This window comes from Anas platyrhynchos, chromosome 3 (assembly GCF_047663525.1).
Source record: "Anas platyrhynchos isolate ZD024472 breed Pekin duck chromosome 3, IASCAAS_PekinDuck_T2T, whole genome shotgun sequence".
In the NCBI taxonomy this organism is placed as follows: domain Eukaryota; kingdom Metazoa; phylum Chordata; class Aves; order Anseriformes; family Anatidae; genus Anas; species Anas platyrhynchos.
This window is the reverse complement of record NC_092589.1, coordinates 99,333,623-99,356,297: the sequence shown is the minus strand read 5'-3', so window position 1 is coordinate 99,356,297 and position 22,675 is coordinate 99,333,623. Positions and strand designations below refer to the sequence as shown.

Genomic DNA, 22,675 nt, shown 5'->3' with positions numbered 1-22,675 from the left:
ACTTTAAAGGTGCAACTAACCCAAGAAGGAAACCCCTTTTCTAACACTTTAGAAACTGACTTTAGGAAAAACCAGACTGGTTTTGTAAAAATTAAGCTGACTTGTGTGATACTTCATTCTCCTTTTAATTATATTTTTCATTGGAAACCATTGTATAATGGGAGATGACAATAGTCACAAATAGGAAGATGTGTCCCAACATCCTCTCTTTTCAATAAGGACCTGTATTCTTATTTTTGGCATGCATGGATTAGTAGAAAAATGATCAAAGAGTTTATTTGCTTAGTGTAAAATTAACTCTTTCAGTGGATGGGATGTCTTCTCTCAGAAATCCTGTTTCATTTATTGATGGTATTGAAATGTTCATCATTTTTTGCTTTGAGAGGTAGCTGTTGTACATCCACAAGTGCCTTTTTAGTTTAAGAGCAGATCAGAAGTCCTGATGACCATGATGGCACATAATGAGGAAACTTCAGGGCATTTGAAGAACAGCCATGTTATCTATGACTGTGAAAACCTTTGCCTAGAACAATGTTCAGCATGGTCAAAAGGCTATGTAAGCTGAGTAAGCTTTTCACGCAGGGTTAGATTTAACTGTGGCATTTCATTACAGAAAGGTCTCTTTTTCTTCTTCTGAAATGGTTGTAGCGTTAGCGTTCACTTTCCCTGTGTGAAACAGAAGACCTAGCGGTAGCCTAGGAGCCCTCACAGTGTTTCTTTTGGTGCTGTGGTTCCTCGGAGAAATCCTGTCTGCCTGCAGCAGCATGCCCCAGGGAGCTCTGCCTCCAGGGCAGCTCCGTGCTCCCTGCAGAGTAATTATCCTGCTTCTGAATAAGTTTCCTTGCAAAACTAAAAATACGGTTTACTCCTGCCATATGTCATAAGGGACAACTGTTTCCTTTAATTGATGGTGCTTTTATGTAAATTCATCATCCAGTTAACTTTGTGATCTCAGCCTAAATAATGTTATTTTGACTAAGTGCTTAGTGGTTATATTGATTTGTGAAAGCCCCTCAGGTGATTATATCTGGCAAATGGACCAACAGCAGTGATTTATTAAAAGGCTGCCTTTTGAAAGGTGTTCTGAATGTCACCTACAGCCACTGATATTTCATCAAATGTATCAAGTCTCTCCTGCCTTTTGTCTTTAACTCTCTGTGGATAACCTGAAGTTATATCTGAATTGAATCATTTTAGTCATTTTATTTCTAGTACAAGCTGTGTTTGCACTGAAATATGGGCAGCATAACTGACTGATTTCTACAGCTATTTCTACAGTAGCAACAGCAACCTTAAGCAAGTTTAGTCAAATGCAGTGCAGATTAAGAGGGATATTCTGCTCCAGGTGTATCAACTAAATAAAAAAACTTGCAGTTACTTAAGAACTATTGGGAAACTTTCCCTGCAATTCTATTGTGTATGTCCAAACCATTAGTTCTCCAGTGCTGTGTTTGCCCTCTTGGTTACATCTGTTTCCGTAATACCTGATTCTCTGCTTCTGACTGGTGCTTCCCAGCTGGTATCACAAAGAACATAGAAGAGATTAATGTGCTTTACAGAGCATGTCACTTGTAGCCAGTGCTGTGCCAGATTCCGCACTGACAGGGAATCTTGTGTATGTGCAGGGGGAAGTGGTCATCTGGCCATTAAGGTATCAAGCATAACTCGCGTGCTGGGAGAAGATAACTGGAGCTGACATAAATGGGCACTGCCCTCTTTGCATAAAGGCAATGATCCTTACGAAAACAAATTGATGTGTTACACCTTTTCCTGCCTGAGAGCCAAATTAATGCACGTTGTGCTGCCATGCTACCTAAACAATTTATACCTGGTTTTCATCATCATTTAGTCTAGCCCACCATGAAGCAGCACAGAACCATTTTGTTTTCCCTCCATTTGTCTTCAAATGTCCTTTCCTAAAGGAAGATCCAGTGGAGCTGATTACACATATTTATACTGAAGCAGGGCAAGTGCCTGAACAGTTAATGCTTTGATTCAAATGGAAGTCGGAAATAGCCATGCAGTTAGAATTAGAAGAATGTTTTTTGACAATTTTTATCTTTTTTATTATAATTATTAGCTAACAGATGGAGACAGACTGTATCCTCTGATCTCCAAAAATAATTTTTCCTGCTTTATTAAAAAAAAGACCAAAAAATATCTGCTTTCTATATTAAGATTGCCTTTGAATACAACAGGAAGGAAAGATTCAATTTCTTTTTCATAATTCCTTCTGTGTTCAGTTTAAACATTAAAAAGATATATTTTCCTCTCATGCTGTCTACTCTTTTTCTCTTTGCATTTCAGAGCAGCTGCAGATTTTACAAATTGATAAACAGTGTGGCAGAATGGCATTGTTTTTGCTTTGCTTGAGCCTCATTCTTCGGCAGCAGGACTGGTGAAATATCAGGAGTGCCCAGCATGTGCACACCAAAACTCCTCAGAAAATAGTAAAAAAAATGAACAGAAATCTTGTGTCATGTTCTGTTAACCCTGAAAAAAAAAAAAAATCCATTATCCAGGATTTCTGTTTTGTACATCAAAATATGAATCATGACTCTACTTATGCTGATGTCCACAACTTAAATCAGTCTAAAGTTGTACTGAGGGAGCTCTGCCCTCCTGGTGCTCTGCTTTTGCATGTCCCCATCCTCATGCTATATTTTCTCTGCAGTTGTTGTGCTGGCTCTGACACCCTGCTTGTCCCCTGACACCCTGACTGAAGACTAGGATGCTTCTTCCCCATTTATCCCAGTTCAGTTTTCTGCCCCAACTCCCTGTAAGGCCTTAGGCACTGCCCTTGGCCAACCCTCAGTGCTGGGTTTGCAAAACCCACTACAGCTCTGGAGTTTGTAGGCTGATGGACCAAAACATGGGGAAGGCAGGAAGCAACACTGAGGAGGTTTTATATGTTTACTTTGAACTAATAACCACTAAGACCAATATAATTTGCAAAGTAGCAAATCATGCAAAGCTGACAGGAGCTTCTCTCCATCAGTATAAGAAGGGGATGAGAAATGGAAAGAAAGTTCCTTCCCTATTAGGAAAAGGAAATGTTTCTTCCAATATATGGACTTCCCATGGTACTTCTGTCCACTGGGGACAAGAATTAGAGCAGATACAAACAGACGTTACTTCTGATAACAGGAACATTCACTGACATAACAATTAATTACAAAAATATTTGAAAGTGACATAAAATTTCACGCTTTGGATCTTAAGTCAATGCTTATTATTAGAGACCTAAGACCAAGAATGAACAATAAAACATGGGTTTTATGGTTACTTTCCTTCTGTAGCATATTCTTAATTTATTACAGTTATCTCTTAAGTCAGTAACACATACCAAGATTATCTAAGACAAGTCTCAGTCACATTATTCATTTAAGTTAGCCTATTTACTTCCCTGGAACAGCTTGAGTGATTAAAGCAAATAGAATTTAGTGGTAAGATTTGCCTCACAAATTCACGCCTCCATCCTCTTACCTGATTTTGTTAGTCTCCAATTAGTCCCAGATTTCTGTGGCTCTGAAACTGTTGTTCCATATATGAACTCATTAACTGTGCAGAGATGGATTTGTTATTCCCTGCTCTACATTTGATCTCTGTGATTGTAGCTTAGAAATTAACTGGATTTCTTTCTACCATATTTCACTGTGAATATGTATGTAGTTTCTCATGGACTTTCAGTCTTTCTACTGTTTACTTCTCCTTGAATATGCTTGTGGCTTTTTTGTTTTCTTGTTTTAATCTAATTCCTTTTTAGTGTTCATGATCAAATGCTTGTCAGAATACCACAGTAACAGCAATACGTAGTGAATCTAAGATGTATCACCCCACTGAAAAAATCAAGAATTTCCAAAATACGATGTTCAGTCCTAGGGAGGAAAAAAAAAAAAAAAAGCAAGTGACTGTTCTGCTGTTTTGTTTTGTTTTTTTTTTCCACATGGAGAATCAATCTTTTTTTAAAAATGTAAATGAAAATGAAGTAGCTATGAAGGGTTGCCACACAATTTTAACATTTTTAACACTGATGTTAATTAGACAGAAAAGTGATCTGCTACCAGAGTAGCAGGGATACACTTGCTTGTGATGTTTCATTATCACATTCACCATATGTTTCATTATTCACTGGATGACGATTGTTGGTAAAAAACAGTAAATTAGTTATAGAAGTGATAACCTGTCTTATACTATAGATAAAAGTAGATTCCATATGTGGATTTCACTGACTTTGTTTTTTCCCATTTTCGCTATTTCTAATGTTTCCCAGCATTTTGATCACTTGCACCTACATTTGCAGGAGTAAATGAGGGAGCAGTATTGTGGCAACTCCTTTAGTGGAAACATTACTTAAAGACATTTCTTAAGCTCCTAAAACACTGTAATAATTTCTAAGCATTACAGTCTCTCCCTTCTTTCATGAGATTTCTGTATTCCCTAAAGCAGTTGAAAAATATTGGGTTTTTCTTTCTTCTTAACTGCTGGTTACAAAACTGACAGGAGATAAGATTTGTGATAGGACAATGAAACTGCACTTCAGAAATGCACACAGTCCCTGAATCTGAAGAGCATGCTTTCACGTGTTTCCCTCTGTTAAAGCAATTTAGCTCAGGGCAAGACTGTCTTTAAATCTCTACCCGAATTGAGCTACACCAGTATTAATTCAAAATGTGCTTCAAATGAAGGTTTCCACTTCCTAGCTCTGCCTCACTCTCTTTTATTTATTAACACTGCTTTATTTATGACTATCAAGAAACAAAATTTAAGAACAGCTTTCTTTAGGCTCGCTTTTCTCATATGCTGGCCTAGTCAGTCAGGCTCAGTGGTCCCAAGTATTAGCAAATTCCTAAACCTGTCTCTTCTCTCCAGAGAGCTGCAACATAGAATGATATTAAAAAGCACAACTGGAAAGGGGCTCCTTGTGATGGCATTGCTTATCACGTCATGTCTGTATAATGAGAAGAGGAACATTTATAGGATCTCTATTGGACTTAAGTAACCCCAATTCCAAGGTTACCAGAGTCACCCTTGTAATGTCCAATACGTTTAAAAACATCTGAAAAAGGCAAAACTTTATGTTAAGTCATTCTTTATCCTGATCTCTGCATGTATATAATATGCTATTTCAGGATTTTTGATACAAGAAAATATAATAATTTTCTTTATGTTCCTGTAATTATACAGGATGTGATTTGGGTTTGATTTTCCTGTACAGGAATGTAGAAAGCTATATTACAATGCACTTTTGTATCAGTCAATAATTTTATGAATTATATGAGGATGTGTACTTGGGTGAAAAAACACTTCCACAACAGAAATGCTTATATTAGTACAAGAATAGTATAAAGGGCTTAAGCAATTAGATAACTGAACTGTGTGATATTAATCACTAAATACCTATCTCTATGAAATCTCAAAAATTTTGTAAGGACACAGTACTGGCAGAAACCTGTATCCTGTAGAGTTTTCTTGCATGTCTTAATGACCCTTTTTCTGCAAGACAGGATACACATCAAAGTAGCCTCAGACATTTTCTGCTCATCAGACTAAAATTCTTACTACTGCTTATGTGTATCCAGCTCTCCTAGCGTTTCAGACACATTTTTATATCTGTATTTCCATATTATCTTCATCTAAGTATATAACTCTTCAACGTATGTTCTAAGGTTTAAGGCTTACTGCAGGACAACAAATAAAATGTCACTGTTTTTTGTATTATTTATTATTTTATATTGTTACTTTACATGTATCTAGTAGCTTTTCATATAATAAAATATTGCATGCCTGAAATTTCTCATTAAATATATTGTATATTTTTAAAGTAGAGGCTTCTTGTGTAATTAATCAGTCCACCTGGAAGTACTTCAAGAGGTTCAAGTGTGGCATGAAGTTTCTGTTCTGTTCCAGTATATTGACATTACTTTCTTTAATACACTGCATTGATACCAAGCCTACAGTTCAGATTAATATAAGAGAAGAAGAAAAAAAAATCCCTTTATTTCTCTTATCAGCTTTACCCCATGCAGAAACCACCTCAGCAGCTCCAGCATGTACCTACCCAGCCCTAGTATCGAGGCTTAGACACACACACACAAATCCTCACTAACTCCCTTTCATCTTCACCATAATCTGGGACTCCCATTTCCACCCCTTGCTTCCTGGTTGAAATAAAATGTTGCTATGGATACCCGTCTGACTCCGAGAGATGCTTTGAACTAACAGCGAGGTTCACAAGGAGCACTATGTTGTAGCATCTTCATTTTTAAGTAACATAACCTTAAAGTTAAGGTGAAAATGTTGTGAGTTTTCCACCAGACTAATCTCGATTTCTCTCTTTTTCTACTTTTATTTTTAATTCTTTTCATAGCTGTAACTTACACAAGTTACAAAAAAACACCACCGCCGGTACCCCCACGTACCACATCCAAGCCACTGATCTCAGTCACGGCTCAGAGCAGCACAGAATCCACCCAGGATGCATACCACGACAGCCGGACTCAGAGGATTTCCCCATGGCCTCAGGACGGGCGAGGGATGTACAACTCCACAGACAGTTTGGACAGTAACAAGGCTATGAATCTTGCCTTGGAGACTGCAGCTGCACAGCGCCACGCATCGGAGGGTGCCTCCATACGAACCAGTGACAAGGCCATCCTCGTGACAAAAGCAGAGGAGTTTCTCAAGAGCCGGCGTTCCTCTATAGGGATCCAGGTAGCCTATCATTAGCATCTGTTTTGTGATGAATTGCTTGCCTTCTTTCTGCAAATAGCATAGAATGAGTCATTCAGCTTCGCTGGCTCTAATAATCTAACAAACAACCCCTGGCTGCCTGGCGTTAATTGTAATTCACATCATGGCAACATGGCTGTGCGGGGAAGTCTTCCGCTAATATGCTGTACCTGGAAGAAAATGAATGAATAAATCTCTAGGGAGGTTACCTGTCATTAGCACTTGATATGAAAATTATATTGCAGAGCTACAGGTGAACAGCATGTTCATCTCCTTCCCTCCATGAATTCAGTCCTTTTTATAGAATTATGCCTGCTTTAAAATGCTTCACTGTATTTTTTCCATTATCTTTCTCTTTTGACCTTGGAAAATGTGTGGTGCTGATGGATCCTCAACAATTATTCTACCTAAAAAGAACATCACCACCCTGCTTTTAGTAACAGGTGTTCTGCTGGGGAGGAGGTACCAAGGAAAGGAAAGGAACTTACTGATACAGCTATGGCATGACCAGTAAGGAAATAACATCAACAAGGACAGCCTTTGAGTATTCATCCATTTGCCCACTGTGTAATCATGTCTTGCAAAATGTCTGTCAGACGACAGAAAGTTCAGCAACATTGTGTTGTGTCAAGGGAATGAAATGATTCCCAGTGCAGATTTTGCATGATATTTCCTCTATTGAATGGGAGGCACTAGATAGGTAGTAGTAATAATGTGTTTAAATATCCAGGAAATACCAAGTAGTAATAAAAATCAGAAAGTTGAACTTGCAAAAAAGTTCATTCTGTTGAAACACAGGAGTAGATGGAAATTTACCTTTCTGTTCTGCTCTTACTTAGATTTGATTTTAAGTATGTGATTATCCTCATTTACATCATGGGGTTCACTTTTGTGCTTAAAAATCTCTACTTTTGCCAAATCAATAATAGCAGAAATGCTATGTATTGTGGCATAGCTACAGATATAGTAGAGACAGCAGCATAGATCTTGAGAGCATGAGCTGTGCTCTCACTAGGCCTGTGCAACTAAGCCCAGTGAGTGACTGTTCATCTACAAGAAAGTAAGTGCATAAAAGCTATTATTTTCTTAAAAAGCGGGGATTCCATTTCTGTTACTTTCAAGACTCAGTCAGAGAAAAATATGTGTCTTAACCATGTTACAGCTACCTAGTGAACATCACACTGTAGTATAATGTTGCTGTTCCACAACACATTAGACTAACAGGAATACCTAGCCTTTATCAGCAAGCTGCTTGTCCATTTCTTATCATAAAAAGTGTTGGCTTCTGCTTCTTTACATACAGAAGAGCAGAATACAATTTAACAGCAACAGTAAAATATGCAGATTGCTACTATTAAAATGTTTTTTAAAGTAATTAGAGTATCCTAAATCGTTCAGAGAAGGAGCTTAGCAGATAAAGGTGAAAAGCTCAAAAGAGCAGCAAGTTATTTTTAGTACCTTTTAGCCTCTGACCTGAAACTTACTCTTCAGAAAGGAATTGTATCTAGTGTTGTTCTTATCTCTTCTTTACAGCAGTCATGCACAGCAGCAATATTTAACATTATGAGTGTCTTGCTTCAGTCTGTCCTGGTATTTCAACAATTAATTCCAAAACTTTGATTACATCACTTGATCCTGTTTCATACTGCAGGTGATGACATCCACTTCTCACTGGGTTCTGACCCTTCTTGTTTTTTGGTGTGTTTAAGAATAAGTGTTTCTAATCTGCAAAAACATCTGTGCAATAATTTCCATGGAAGCAGAGGATCTTCTGTATCAACTCATCATCTGATGCCTGGCCCATAATGCTGGTCCTCAGGTGCATACACTGAAAATGGCAAATGTTTGCGACAGCATATCATAGAAGGATGTGCTGATATCTTATGAGAAGTACTATCTCCTTAGTTGCAACATTTGACATTAAATAAGGTTAGAATTGTGAAATTACTCTTAACACAGTATCCCAGTAGTGTATTTTTGGGCTGTTTGTATTTGCTTTTTTTTCCTGCAGTGAGTTTCAAACTTCACATTAGTGCGAAAAATACCTTTCTGCAGCATGTCTAAGCAGAAAATACATTTTGTCATATTTTTGTTGCCTGGTCTGTATGGAATAAAAACACAGGTTAGTATACCCTTATTGCAAACTACATAAACAGTAACTGATATCCCAAAAATACAGCAGAGGTATTTCATTTCTTTTAGACTTCTGCATCAAAGCACCTCAGAAAAGGATGTTTTTTATTTGCATATTTCCTTGATTGACTAAATGACTTGTTTTCTCATTAGCATGCCATGCTAGGGTAATGCATTTAATTTGCATTTATTTGCATTAATTATTTTGCTATCAGGATGGTTAATTTGTGCATTTTTTTGATGTTTCATTCCTTTAACACATTGGTGTGAGAATGTTTGCCCACAAAGATTCATGCAGTAGCAGAGAGGCACAAAGACAGAGAGTGACCAGTGCTGCCTCTGAGTGTAGAACTGCTACGGACAAAGCCTAGGGCTGCCATGTTTTTGGGATATATGATTTGTGTACTGTGCATATTGTTAACAAATGTCCTTTTTAAAAATCCTAGCACAGTATGTATGTGCCATAGGATTGGTATGCACATGCAAAGGGAGCTTAGCTCTCTAGGGAAGCATTGGACTTTCTGTAAATTATCAGTAGCATCCAGTTTACTAGGACAGAGAACAGTACAGCCATGGTAACCCATCTCATGGTATGTTAGCCCTATCCAGCTGAGAATTTTGCACACACAAAAACAAGCTTCAGAAACAAAGCTTCCCCAAAAAACTACAAAAAATAGCTGTTGGTCTTAGGTTTGATTTTTTTTTAACACCCATATTTAAATCAAGAGGAATATTTTCAGACATATCAGCAGGAATTTGAAAGAAAAAAAAAAAAAGTCAATTCACATATTCAAACAAATTGCAAAATACTGATTCTGGGATTAAAGATATAGTTGGTATTCTTAAGAATATATATATAATAAATAATTAAACTCTAGTGATACCAGTAACTCTAATCTTTATATCTGTCTTCTTCTATGACAGCCGAAGACTTATCAAAGTATTTGAATTAAAATGGGGGGTAGAGATTGTCAAGACCAGTAAGTCTACAGCAAGGTTATTACTGATATACTTTTTCAGGAATTTTTCTTTGCTCTTTAGCATATCCTATGCTAATAACTAACATTCAAAAACAGCTCTAGCTATAAACCATTTCAAATTAAAAGCATTTGGATTGTAAAATATACGAGAAAACATGTCAAGAAATTAGTTTCTCATTTATTTCAAGTATTTCAAAATATGTAGTCCTTTGTTTGTTCTCTGTTTAAAAGACATCAGAACTTCTCCAAATGATCAGAAACCCTGGAAGTAGATGATATGGGAACAAATTTTGTAAGTATGGAGACTGATTCGTGATGATATTTTTGGAGATGAGTACTAATTGTAGCATAGATAATGGACTCTGTCATCTTCATTTATCATCAGGAGATGGATCTTCAAAGTATCAAGGGTTGTGGTGTTTTTTTTTCCTGCAGGATCCTCATTGAACAAATTGTTAAAAATCTAAAGCTGTATTCAGGAGGAATAACAACTTGCAACAACTTGCCAGCTTAATTTTTTGTGTCATAAGGTGAACTTTGAATTATACATATATATAATTATCATGTTATGTTAAAAACTTGGTTCAAGAAATTCTGCAGCCTCAAACTGGAATGTACCATTAAGGCAAAGCATTGTACACCCACATAGCGTACTTACCAAGATGAGTATCTACATTTTCTTTGTACTGTTTAGGTTGTACCATCCTTGCCAGTGCTCTACTGCAGTGTACACATAGCAATCAAAAGAATTATTCCCATTGACTTCACTGGTCTTTAAATCATAAATGAACCAATCTTTTAGAGGTAAGCATAAAATCTTTGAGGTTCTCCTAAAATCCTGTTCAGACTGTGCTGCTCTGGGAGACAAGTGTGTGAAGTCCTTGACCTGTAGAAGTCAACAAAAATTTTGGAAGTGCATCCATGGTACAGAGGCTAAAACTTGACCTTTGAATTTAAGGTCTTTGGTCTTAAGTTTAAAGACCCTTATATATATATATGAGTGAGAATTCACAGTTTTAGCCCATTAGCGGAGTTCCTAGCCAGTGGCTGCAATTCAGCCTCCTTTAATGTTAAGGAGCTTAGCAGTTGGAATAGTAGTTAAAATAAAGCTATGGTTATTTTAAAGACATCTAATTTTTTACTCTTTTCACAAGTTACTGTTGCTCATTTTGTTAAATGCCATTTAACATAATGAGACTTTCTAAGTGGGGAAGGCCCAGAAAGCTGCCTTGCATAACATTTGTTGATTCAGAAAAATTTGCCACATAGCATTGTGGCACCAAAAAATTACGAGTAATCACTGCTGTGTGCATCTGTAACTCTGTAGTTACTGTCTCATATAAGCTTGACACAAACCCCATTTCTAAACTCTGGCAAGAATTTTTAGCACAAAGCACTTTCTTAAAAGATCCGTGGAAGTTTCAACCTGTTGTATGATGTATTGTGTAATTAGCACTTAACCATTCCATGCAAGGTATTTGACCTGTCCAGATGCTCTGCTGAGAAGTACTAGAGTAGCAAAATTGTGCCTTGTGGTAAGATAAAAAATTATAAGTATGCAAGTGTCGGTATATTTTGTGTGTTTCTAAAAAATATATATTTTGAAAGAGTATATGCTTTTTGGCTGATAAATTTTTTCTTTTAGTTAATTAAAGCAATAGAAGTTAGTACTGTAGTTTTATTTGAAGTACTTTTCCTGCTTTGAAATCACTGCATATAAATGAGATCTCTTTACCTAAGAATGGCTTTCTGCATTCACAAATGGATTTACTTGAGCTAGTATCAAATGTAGTATTTTCTTTTTTTTTCTTTTATTTTTTTTTTCTCTTGTTACCACTGAGAAGCCTATGCAAGAGAGGGAAGGTGAATTATTTTCCTTCCTGTGCATCATCAGAGAGGTTGTTTATTAAATTCTAATTATAGAACACATCAACTACAGCAGTGAAAACCCACTGAGGGCAGTGAAGTTGCATGGGGAGAGATAATGTGGCCTGAAGGACTCTTATTACTAATGCTTATGAGAGAAAAGCAAAAGATACCAGGTTAAAATCTGTTTCCTGATGCGCTGCATATATTAACTTTGAACTTCCCTCAGAGACAGTACGTATTGAAGCTTACTTAGGCTGCAATTTTTAGGACACTGCAATGCTATGTTGCAGTGCTCATGTTTAAGAGCAGAAAAATACTTTAACACAAAAGTAAAGATTGCTTTCACACAGCTAAAAATTGCCAGTTAGGAAAGCTTACCAAGAATTTGTGGAAATAGTTTAGTCAGTGTACTTCCTTTACTAGAATGAGTGTCTATAAACAAACCAAGATTGATTGTAACAAGTAAGTTATGTGCCATACTGATGTGCACTTGTTCAAATAATTAGGTGTAAATATAATTTATTTGTGGGTCATTTATTACTGAGTCAGTGCCAATATCTGTTAACTTAGCTTTTAAATTTTGATCTAGGTTGTTCAGTAGTGACTGGTCACAGAGGTTTTACAGTGTTGTATGCTCCATAGGTTGTTAGCAAAACCAGTGGAGAGGAGCACTGGTAAAACAATTAAGACAGAAGTTATAGCAAAATGCACCAATACACCTACAGTGAATAACATACTATTAGCCCATAAAACATTTTTCAAAGCATAAAGGACCATATTTTAAAGAAGTTTTAGTTCTCTGTTTGCAAGAAGAGAGGAAGATAATATGATAGTTTAGATGTATTCCCATTCTTCTGCTTTTGGTCAGTTTCTGATGATTTTGTTGATTCCTCTTCTTTGTAAGACTCCCTGTTAACCAGATAGACATGTAATTTGTCACAATATTTTGCTTTGCTGAGATCTTGGCCCAATTTTCAAATATTAAGGCTTTTAGGATACATGTGATGCAAGGCTTTTAAAATACAAAACAATAATGAGTCACAGATACTAACAATAGATCTACATGTATTAAGACCTCTTTAAGTTTCAGGAGCCACACAATCAAACCAAACATAAGACTTTTTCTACTCTGTTTATTTGAATCTAGCTTGGCCAATCTGATTTAACTTAAAGAGTTTCCTGCTGTGTTCTAGCAGCGGTCTTTTTACTATCTGTCATTCAGAAATGAAATTTATTTATTCATTTGTTTCTTTGTGAGTGAATATTTTTGTTTCCAATTTTTACTTGCATTGTGATTCCCCTTTCTAGATTTTTTGTTTTGATTGTTATAATATTTGCAGTACTAGATTGCACACACACACGAAAAAAAATGTTTGGCATTCTCCCGCTGTTACAAAGCACAGAAAGGAAATGAAAGCATTAAAATATGAAAGCAATTGTCAGGTCATTTAGTCAGTGTCATTCTTGGCAAACTGGAAGGAAAGATAATTTGGTAGGCATTTATATTTATAGGTATCCAATACTATTTCTATTTTGATACCTGGACCATCACTTTCCTGATAATTTTGTTTTGAATAAAATTTTAGAGTATGTTACTTCCATTATTCTTGTAATTCCAAGTGACAGTTACATATTTTCAGCAAATTATTCAGGGTATACATCTAGGTGAAATACAAATAAGAAAGTACTTAAAAACAGGTAAATGAAAAGGAATTTTCCTAGACATGTTACATCAATGGAAAGACACCAGCCCATCCCAAATATAAAAGGGAAATTGGCCTCCATGCAGAAGAAGAGTTCAAAAGAGACATGCTATATGTTACTAAACCAATGTAGCTGGCAAAAACAGATATGCTTTTGATATGCAAAATGGAAGAAAAGCATGTGTTGCCAGTCTGCCTGCTTTGTTCTGACAATATCAGTTGGTGAAACTGATCTTCTCCATATGGACGTTTTCTTGTTTTCATCTTTGGACTGTCGTTTCCAACAGCATTATGTATGAGCCACTGAGACATCCTTGTGGAAGCCAATTTTTTCTTTGTCTGTTGACCTCTACAATCTGCTACTAGCTGTACCTTAGCCCCACAGGTATGATACTATTGACCTTCCTTAGACTACTTCCATTTCCAGTTCTCTGTCTCCCACCTCATCCCGCAAGACTCATTCAATAGGTCTAGGGAGTGTGGTATGCAGAAATGGTCATCCTGAGGTTATCTCCCTGTAAAGGAGGTGCAGTGCTTTAGAACAAACTGAAGGCAAAAGACTGACAGGTGGGAAAATGTCAAAATCTTTAAAAGTAAATAAATAAAATAAAATAAAATAAAATAAAATAAAATAAAATAAAATAAAATAAAATAAAATAAAATAAAATAAAATAAAATAAAATAAAATAAAATAAAATAAAATATAGACAAAAGGAAAATGATTTACCATATTTTGTACACATAAACGTTTTCTCACATCAGCACACCAGTTGATACCATTACAAAAAAATGTGGTCACTGAATCCTTTGAAACTATTAAATGAGTTTTGCTGCTGTTTCTACAGGATAAGCCTTGGGCCATAAATTCAGGACAGTTTCCAGTCCGTTCCTACAGATTTCTGATACAGTGGATTAGACCCAAAGAGCAAAATTAAGGCCTTCTTGCAATAATTTGGCTTAGGTTCTTGGCCCACTTCTGGCTCCCAGATTCTTGATCCATTCAATTCCAGAAGCATACCTGAATTTTTGCCGTAGTGTATTTTTACCACCTTTCCCATCAGAAAAAAAAATGGGAAAATGACCATAGTCTCACACTAAACACTTCATTTAAAGTGCTATGTCCACCTAGACTACACTACAAAAGACAGTGCTATGAGAGCTTATGAGCTTATGGGTAAAGAGAAGAAGGCAGGCTAACATGGATGATACTCTTATGAGTGTTTACTAAAGGTCACTTGATTAGGATGAAGAAGCTGATGAAGCCTTCTACAGACAGCTGGAAGTTGCCTCATGATCACCAACCCTAGTTCTCATGGAGACTTCAACCACCCTGATATCTGCCAGAAAGACAACACAGCTAGGTACAAACAGTCCAAGAGGTTCCTGCAGAGCACTAACTGCAGATAACTTTTTGACACAGGTGGTGGAGGAACCAATGAAGAGAGGTGTGTTGCTGGAGCTTGTACTAACAAAGAAAGACTGGTTGAAGATGCGAAAGTTGCCCCTGTGCTGACCATGAGATGCTGGAGTTCAGAATCTTGCAGAGAAGAAGCAGGACAATAAGTAGGATTACAATTGTAGGTTTTAGGAGAGCAAACTTTGGCCTCTTCAGGGACATTCTTGGAGGGATCCCATGGGTTAGGGCCCTAGAAGGCAGGGAGGGCTGAGAGACCTGGTTAATATTAAAGCATCACTTCCTCTAAGCTCAAGATCGGTGCATCACTATTAGTCAAGCAAAGAAATGGATGAGCTAGGAGCTCCTGGCAAAACTCAAACAGAAGAAGGAAGTACGTGGAGTATGTAAAAGGAGACAGGCCACTTGGACATAGGAACATTGTCAGAGTATACAGGGATGCAACAAGGAAGGCTAAGACCCATTTGGAATTATATCTGGCAAGGGATGTCAAGGACAACAAGAATGGCTTTTCCAAATGCATCATTAGCAAAAGGAAGACTATGGGCCTGCTGCTGAACAGGGTGAGTACCCTGGTGACGTAGGACACAGAGAAGGCAGTTACTGAATGCCTTCTGTGATTCAGCCTTCACTACTAAGGCCAGCACTAAGGAATCCCAGGTTCTGGAGACAAGAGAGAAACTCTGGAGAAAGGAAACTTTCCCTTTCTTGAGGAGAAATGGGTTATAAATCATTTAGGCAAATTTGATATTCACGTATCCACAGTCCCTGATGGGATGCACCCATGAGTGCTGAGGGAGCTGGCCAATGTTATGTCTAGGGCACTGTCCATCACCTTCAACAGGTCATGGAGAACAGGAGAGGTACCTGAGGACTGGAAGAAAGCCCATGTCACTCCAGTCTTCAAAAAGGGCAAGAAAGAGAACTACAGTAATCTACAGGCCAGTCAGCCTCACCCTCATGTCTGAAAAGATGATGGAACAGCTCATCCTGGATATCATCTCTGAGTATGTGGAGGAAAAGAAGGTGATTGGGAGTAGTCAACATGGATTCACCAAGGAGAAATCATGCTTAACTAATATGATAGTCCCCTATGATGAGATGACTGGCTGGGTAGATGAGGGGAGAGTGTTGTCTACCTTGATTTCATCAAGGCTTTTGACACTGTCTCCCACAACATCCTCAAGTAAGCTCAGGAAGTGTGGGTTAGATGAGTGGGCAGTGAGATGGATTGAGAACTGGCTGTATGGCAGACCTCAGAGGGTTGTGATCAGCAGCACAGAGTCTAGTTGGAGGCCTATAGATAGCAGTGTCCCACAAGGGTACAGGGTCTAATCCTGTTCAACTTATTCATCAGTGACTTGGATGAAGGGATGGAGAGCACCCTCAGCAAGTTTGCTGATGTTACAAAACTGGAAGTTGTGGTTGAAACATCAGAATTTTGTGCTGCCATTCAGAGGGACCTTGACAGGATGGAGAGGAACCTCATGAAGTTCAACAAAGCCAAGTACCTAGGGAGGAGTACAAAGTAGTACAAAGTCCTGTACCTAGGGAGGAGTAACCCCATGCACCAGTACAGACTGGGGCTGACCTGCTGGAAAACAGCTCTGCAGAGAAGGACCAGGGAGTCCTGGTGGACAGCAGGCTGACCATGAGTCAGCAATGTGCCCGTGTGGCCAAGAAAGTCAATGGTATCCTATGGTACCTTAGGAAGAGTGTTGCCAGCAGATTGAGGGAAGTGATCCTCTCCCTCTTCTCAGCCCTGGTGAGGCCACACCTGGAGTATTGTGTCCAGTTCTGGGCTCCCCACTACAAGAGAGACCTGGAGATCTCCTTCGCTAGAGATGTTCTAAAGCCACTAAGATATGATCCTGTTCAATGTTCTCTAGGTGACCCAGCTTAAAGAAGGGGGTGGAACCAGTTGATCTCCAGAGGTCCCTTCCAACCTCATCCACTCTGTGACTGTGCAAGTGTTCATTGGTTTAACCTGATGTGCATTCCTGTGGTGTTATTCATTTGGCATACAATAACAACTACTCTGCTAGTGAAATTCCAGGCTTAAAAATGAAGAAAAGTCCATTCAGGCTTGCACAGTGAGAACTGAAGCACATTTCAGCCCTTTCTTCCTTTAGTGTCTTTCAAAAGTTTTTTCAGCTCTCCTATTGACAGAGATGCTTACATAAAATAGGCTTTAATAAAGAAACCCTTTTAAAAATAGATGTTTTAACTATAGATGTTTTCTTTCTCAAGTACCCTTTTCCTTTCAGAAATTCAGCATTGAGTTGACAGTTCAAATACAGTATATGTCCAGGTTTATGCCTAGATGATTTCTGAATAAAATGTACTTATCTAACATAAACATTACCAACTCTGACCATTAATCCAACAATCTAACATGCCTAAGCTATATCAAGTTAGTTTCTTATGTTCTTTTATAAACTTAACATTAAATATACTTTAAACCAAAATTATTTGCATAATGTTGTACTTGATCTTCGGGTAATAAATACCCCTACTGTAGTTCCACAGAAAAGCGTTCACAGAATTTACTGAAATGCAGATATCCAGTTCCATAGCAGAAATTTAGAAGTAATGATAAATGAATAAAATTAACAGTATCTATTATGCTTCAGGAAGCTGAAGAGGGCTAGCAGCAGTAAAGCTACTAGAAATACCTGATAAATTCCAAAGCCAGATCATAGTGCTCTTTCTGAATGAATAAGAAAAAACAATAAACATGAAATTGTTCCAGTTATTTTACAAATTGAACCTGTATTAAGTTGCTAAATATTTGTACCAGTAGGCAAATACTTTTGAAAATTTATTATAAATGCTTTCTATTTTCTAGCTACTTTTTGTATTTAGGTTGTGTGTGTACTCCCTAACATCTGAGACTAGAGAAATCTGCAGTTACTGTTGAGGGCACTGTCAAACCTCAATCTAATTCATATTTGGCACAAGAATGGGATGCATCCCAGAGGAGGATGCATCTAGCAACTTTTCTTTCCTTTTGTAAATTTTTTTTTCAAGTTTTCTGTCAAGTTTTTGCCTTTTTTGTAATTTCTCACATAGATGGTTTCTTTGTTTTGGCTTCTCTTCATTTACTCATGGAGCATCCACATCCTTTTCCTATTATCTATCTGTTTAACTAGGATCCCTGTGTTTTCAACAGTAGTTACATTCCAGCTTTGTATGACATAGTGTGTTTGAATTTGTGCTACTGACCCACATGCCAGACATGACATTAATTTCAATTAACAGTGTATCTATAATAGAGATATATAGTATTTACATCTAAGATAACACCCTAGATGTTTCCATTGTAGTCAAATGGGAGGAATGGACCTAGTACCTAATACATTGTCAGTGTCTCACTATTGACCATAATGTCAATCTAGGTCACTAGTTTTGGTACAGACTTTTATATGCACCTAATTGGAAGATCCTTAGAAATGTATTTTTTCTGTTCTTTCTGCTGATCATTTAAGCTCCTTTTCTGAAGACAGAGAAGCCCCAGAATATCTTTTGATGCAGGCCGCTATCCTCTTATTTTTGTCTGACTTTGGCGAGACAAGTAGTGTCCTGTCCCTCCATATTAAACCACGATGTGAGTCTTGGAGACTGCTACCAAGACTGATAATTTAGGGAAAAAAAACAGTTCTGTCACTGTGCTACCTGTCCAAGTGAATGTAGCCAGCTTCCATGCAATTCCTGAGGTCGGAACAGTCAACAGAGTGTGTTTTCCCTAGAACTCATGCAGGACAGATGGAAAATGCTGGAAAATGTTTCCTTGATGCTTACCACACTGATATGCAGAGCTTTTTGCAAACCTATGCCAGATGCTACACTGTACAGTTCAAACCTACTGTAACATTTACTAGAGGCTTTCTGCATTAGCTGTTTTTGTAAAAGTCACCGTCACCCACACCCAGGTAAATACAACTATACACTGATTACTAGCTGGAATTCCCTTCAATGTGAATGTACATGGAAATACCCCTTGAAGATTGAAAGAGAAGTTATCAGCAACTGACTTCTTCAAGGTGTAGAGTCCACATTTCACATCTCACCCTCCTTCCACCCTCTCCTTGCACCCTTCCAGAAACCTAGTGGGATTTGGACTGTGCAGCTAATAAGAAGCTGCAAAGGCCATTGGGCACCTCCCAGAGGTGCCTGTCACTACTGCAAGAGGAAAAGTTATCTTATTTGCACTATAGGATGTAGTCTTTTACTGCACCCATGAATTTTGCATGTGGAAAAACTGGTTGCTGATAATATATATGTATTTAATTTAGCAGAGAAAATACCATTCAAAGTGAAAAGTCTGTTCAATTCTTTCTTTTTTTTTTTTTTCCTGACTCTTCCTTGATTCGATACAATTTGCATACTGTGGCACTCATTATGTCTGTGTCAAAGACTTGGGGGCGGTGTGGTGGTGGGGAGTGTTATATAAAATCCCACATAAATTTGCAGTAACAATGTGGTCTCAGTTATGAAGAAAACTGTACTGTGAATGTATTTTGGTGAGTGTATTTCAGGTGGGAATACTATTAAAAGGTGCATAAATTGCCTGATGTAGCATATTTGGGACCATGTTATTAAAAAAGGTGAGATATGGCATTCTGATGTATCCTTCACATCATTTAAATGGCTTTATATTTGTCAACACAGCTGTCGATAAAATTTCATTGCAGTATTTCATTTTATCACTTGCAAGTTTATGGGGCTACTTGAGTTTTTATTTTATTTTGTAAATCATGGACTATAATGAGATTTTTTTTATAATAATTTAAAAAGGAACAATTCTGTGCATTCCTTGTTCTAAGAACAGTTCTTCCAGGCCATCCTGCTTGCTCCCTGCTTCCACTGACCTGAGTAATTGCATCTGCTTAGATCTGAAATAGGGAACTGCACAGCGAAACAAGTAGTTGTGCAGAGCTTTAGAAAACATAGCACCAAACCAATGTTAACAGGCTGAATACTTATTTAAGTTATGTATTTATTGCTGCGAGTTTCATAGCAGTAAAAGAGGAAGTATATAATTTATTTTGAGTAAATGCAGGTAATGCTGAATTGTCAGTGCTCACTCTGTGGATGTATCTTTTCTGTTGAATTAGGTGGAAACAGCAACTGATTCAGATACCGAGAGCAGAGGCCTACGGGAATACCACTCTGTTGGGATACAAGTAGAAGATGAAAAACGGTAATTCAAGCACATACAAAAATCTGTAGGCTTTTATAATACAAAGCGCATTTATAAACAGTGTTAATAACAAACATCTGGCAACTTCTGCTCCTAAATAATTCATAAAGCCAAATTTCTTGTATGCATGCTGGTCATTTGGTAAAATTTGTAGAGAATATTTAGCAGTTGCTTATCATTCAGTTAACTTTACAGTTTTAATTGGAGTGAAGGAAGTGAAAGTTTTAAATTAAAGTGGTGCATTAATATCCTTTCATTAGTTGCAGAACAAAAACAAAGAGATGTATATTGGCGTATTCTTCTTTTGATAGGACATCCTGTACTGATCCAGGCCCTCCCTGGCCTCCTAGGGAGGTACAGTGGTTAGCATAGTATCTTTATCCTAAGCTGGAATCAGCTTCTATGCTCGTTCAATCTTTACCTAGTTTTGTAAAACTGATGGCCAATGCACTAACCCACTGGTTGGTTATCCCTGGCAGGCACTGCCTGTTAAGTACTGGACTGGGACCATTATCTCATTTCACGGCAGCTGTCAGACAGTATCTGTCTGCTAATTGCCTTTTACCAACATTGACTAGAAGTAATTTGAAACAATAGACCTAGATGTGAAAGGATTTCGCAAATAATCTTTGAGCGTCTATCTACCTTTATAATATAAATCTTTTCTTAAATGTCATTATTCTTGGCATGTTACAATAGAAAATCAAGATTTAATGGTTATCTTATGAGGTTGGAAAAAAAAAAAAAAAAAAAAAAAAAAAAAGAACAAAAAAGAACCTCTTAAAACTGTAAAACTGTAGGTTTTGGTTTTTTTCCAAAGAATTGTTAACAGTCCTAACTTAGCAGATTTTCACGTTTTATCTAATTATGATCGTTAATATTTGGATTTTTTATACATGTATTTAGCAGTCTTCCACCAGGAGATGCAACCCCACAGTTCTGCTAGTTATTTCCAGTTCATTTAGTAATGATACATGGTATTTTGTAGTAAGAGAATAAATCAATATTTGCTTCCAGAGATAATTTAAATGATTTTCTTTTGTATCTTTGCTAAGATCAATGATGCCACTATGCTTTTTGTTTTTTCTCTCTGCTGTTACTCACTGTCTTATTTTAGTGGAATATGCACAAAGAAAAATATTTAGCGTAAAACACAAGGAGAAAACTAGAATCCACCCATTGAAATACTATTCTGTGCCCCGTATAAACATGTATGACTTTATATGACTTCTTAATACCTTTCCTTTCCTCCTTTATCAAGACATGGAAGATTTAAGCGCTCAAACAGTGTAACAGCAGCTGTCCAGGCTGACCTGGAGCTGGAGGGCTTTCCAGGACACATCACCATGGAGGACAAGGGACTTCAGTTTGGCTCGTCGTTCCAGCAGCACTCAGAGCCCAGCACCCCCACCCAATACAGCGCAGTGAGAACTGTACGGACACAGGGACTGTTCAGTTACAGAGAAGATTACAGGACCCCTGTTGACACCTCAAACCTTCCACCACCAGAACCCTGGCTAGAGCCAGCCATTGAGACAGTAGAGACTGGTCGAATGTCTCCTTGTCGACGGGACGGATCTTGGTTTATGAAGTTGCTGCATACTGAAACTAAGAGAATGGAAGGATGGTGTAAAGAAATGGAAAGAGAGGCAGAAGAAAATGATCTTTCTGAGGAAAGTAAGAACATCTTGGTATCTTTTCTTACAGATGCTTGCTAAAAACTGTTAGGATAAATTGATGGTGTGTTATTTTTCCTTACTCATTTTGCAGTACCAAAGATGCTCTACAGAACCATTAGATATAGGCCCCCTGTCCTGCTACTGACTGTGCACATTGGTCTTTGCCAGAGTAAGGTTTTATGGAAGCAGTTGAGAAGCCAACTGCATAGAGTCAAGTGAAGGATCAAAGCCTGGCGTTAGATACAGCTTGATTGGGGCAATAGCTCCATCTGTAGCACCAGCTCTGGCACATTCTTCTCACTCACTTCTGTGGCTCCAGTGCTTGATCCTTTGCCACAGCACACAAGGTGGTCTTTTGTGAAGTTTTTTTGTTTGCCATTTTTCTGAATCCTGAGAATCTGTCTCTTATTTTGAACAGGCATTTTAAACATGTTTTCATTCCTGTAGAGACACGTGAGACTATCATAAAGGGGCCATTAGAAGAACAGGAAGGAATAGGCAAGAGCAGTAGTTAAAGTACTTCTGCAGTTACAATCCCACATAGTTCAGCAGCATTTTCTTATTATAATTTTGTCACGAATCATTATTATTCTCTCACTTCCTGTGGACACCTTGAAAGAAGTGATGGGAAAAAGTGAAAAATAATGTAGACTATTTTGGAACAAGATCCAAGCCGGCACTAATGATAGTAATACATCAAAGTGGTCCTACTACTCAGTAGCCAGCTCCCTGTGATTCCCTCTGAGGTCAATTATCCTTGTTCTCCAGTCTTAGTTTTATAAATATTTCAATCCCTGCCAATCTGAATTATTGTCTCAGTCCAGATTTTCTCAGATCGCAAATTAGTTCATATTAAGTTTTCTTACTAGCATCTTTTCCTACACTCTTACAAATCCATGCATCACCTCTGAATATTCTTTCCTGATTGTCTTCTTTCCCCCTCAATGAGTTCTTATTTATGA

General features: G+C 37.6%; 1 protein-coding gene across 14 annotated transcripts in view; it reads left to right on the top strand.

Moving 5' to 3' along the window:
- The window catches only part of DLGAP2 (DLG associated protein 2), a 471,424-nt gene that overhangs the window by 426,029 nt on the left and 22,720 nt on the right, over positions 1 to 22,675 (top strand). For all 14 annotated transcript variants that reach the window (XM_027455147.3, XM_027455135.3, XM_038177139.2 and 11 more), the window contains 3 exons: positions 6,371 to 6,714; positions 19,949 to 20,034; positions 21,296 to 21,711. In XM_027455147.3, the coding sequence (XP_027310948.1) occupies positions 6,371 to 6,714; positions 19,949 to 20,034; positions 21,296 to 21,711 (846 nt within the window). The remainder of the gene's footprint in view (positions 1 to 6,370; positions 6,715 to 19,948; positions 20,035 to 21,295; positions 21,712 to 22,675) is intronic.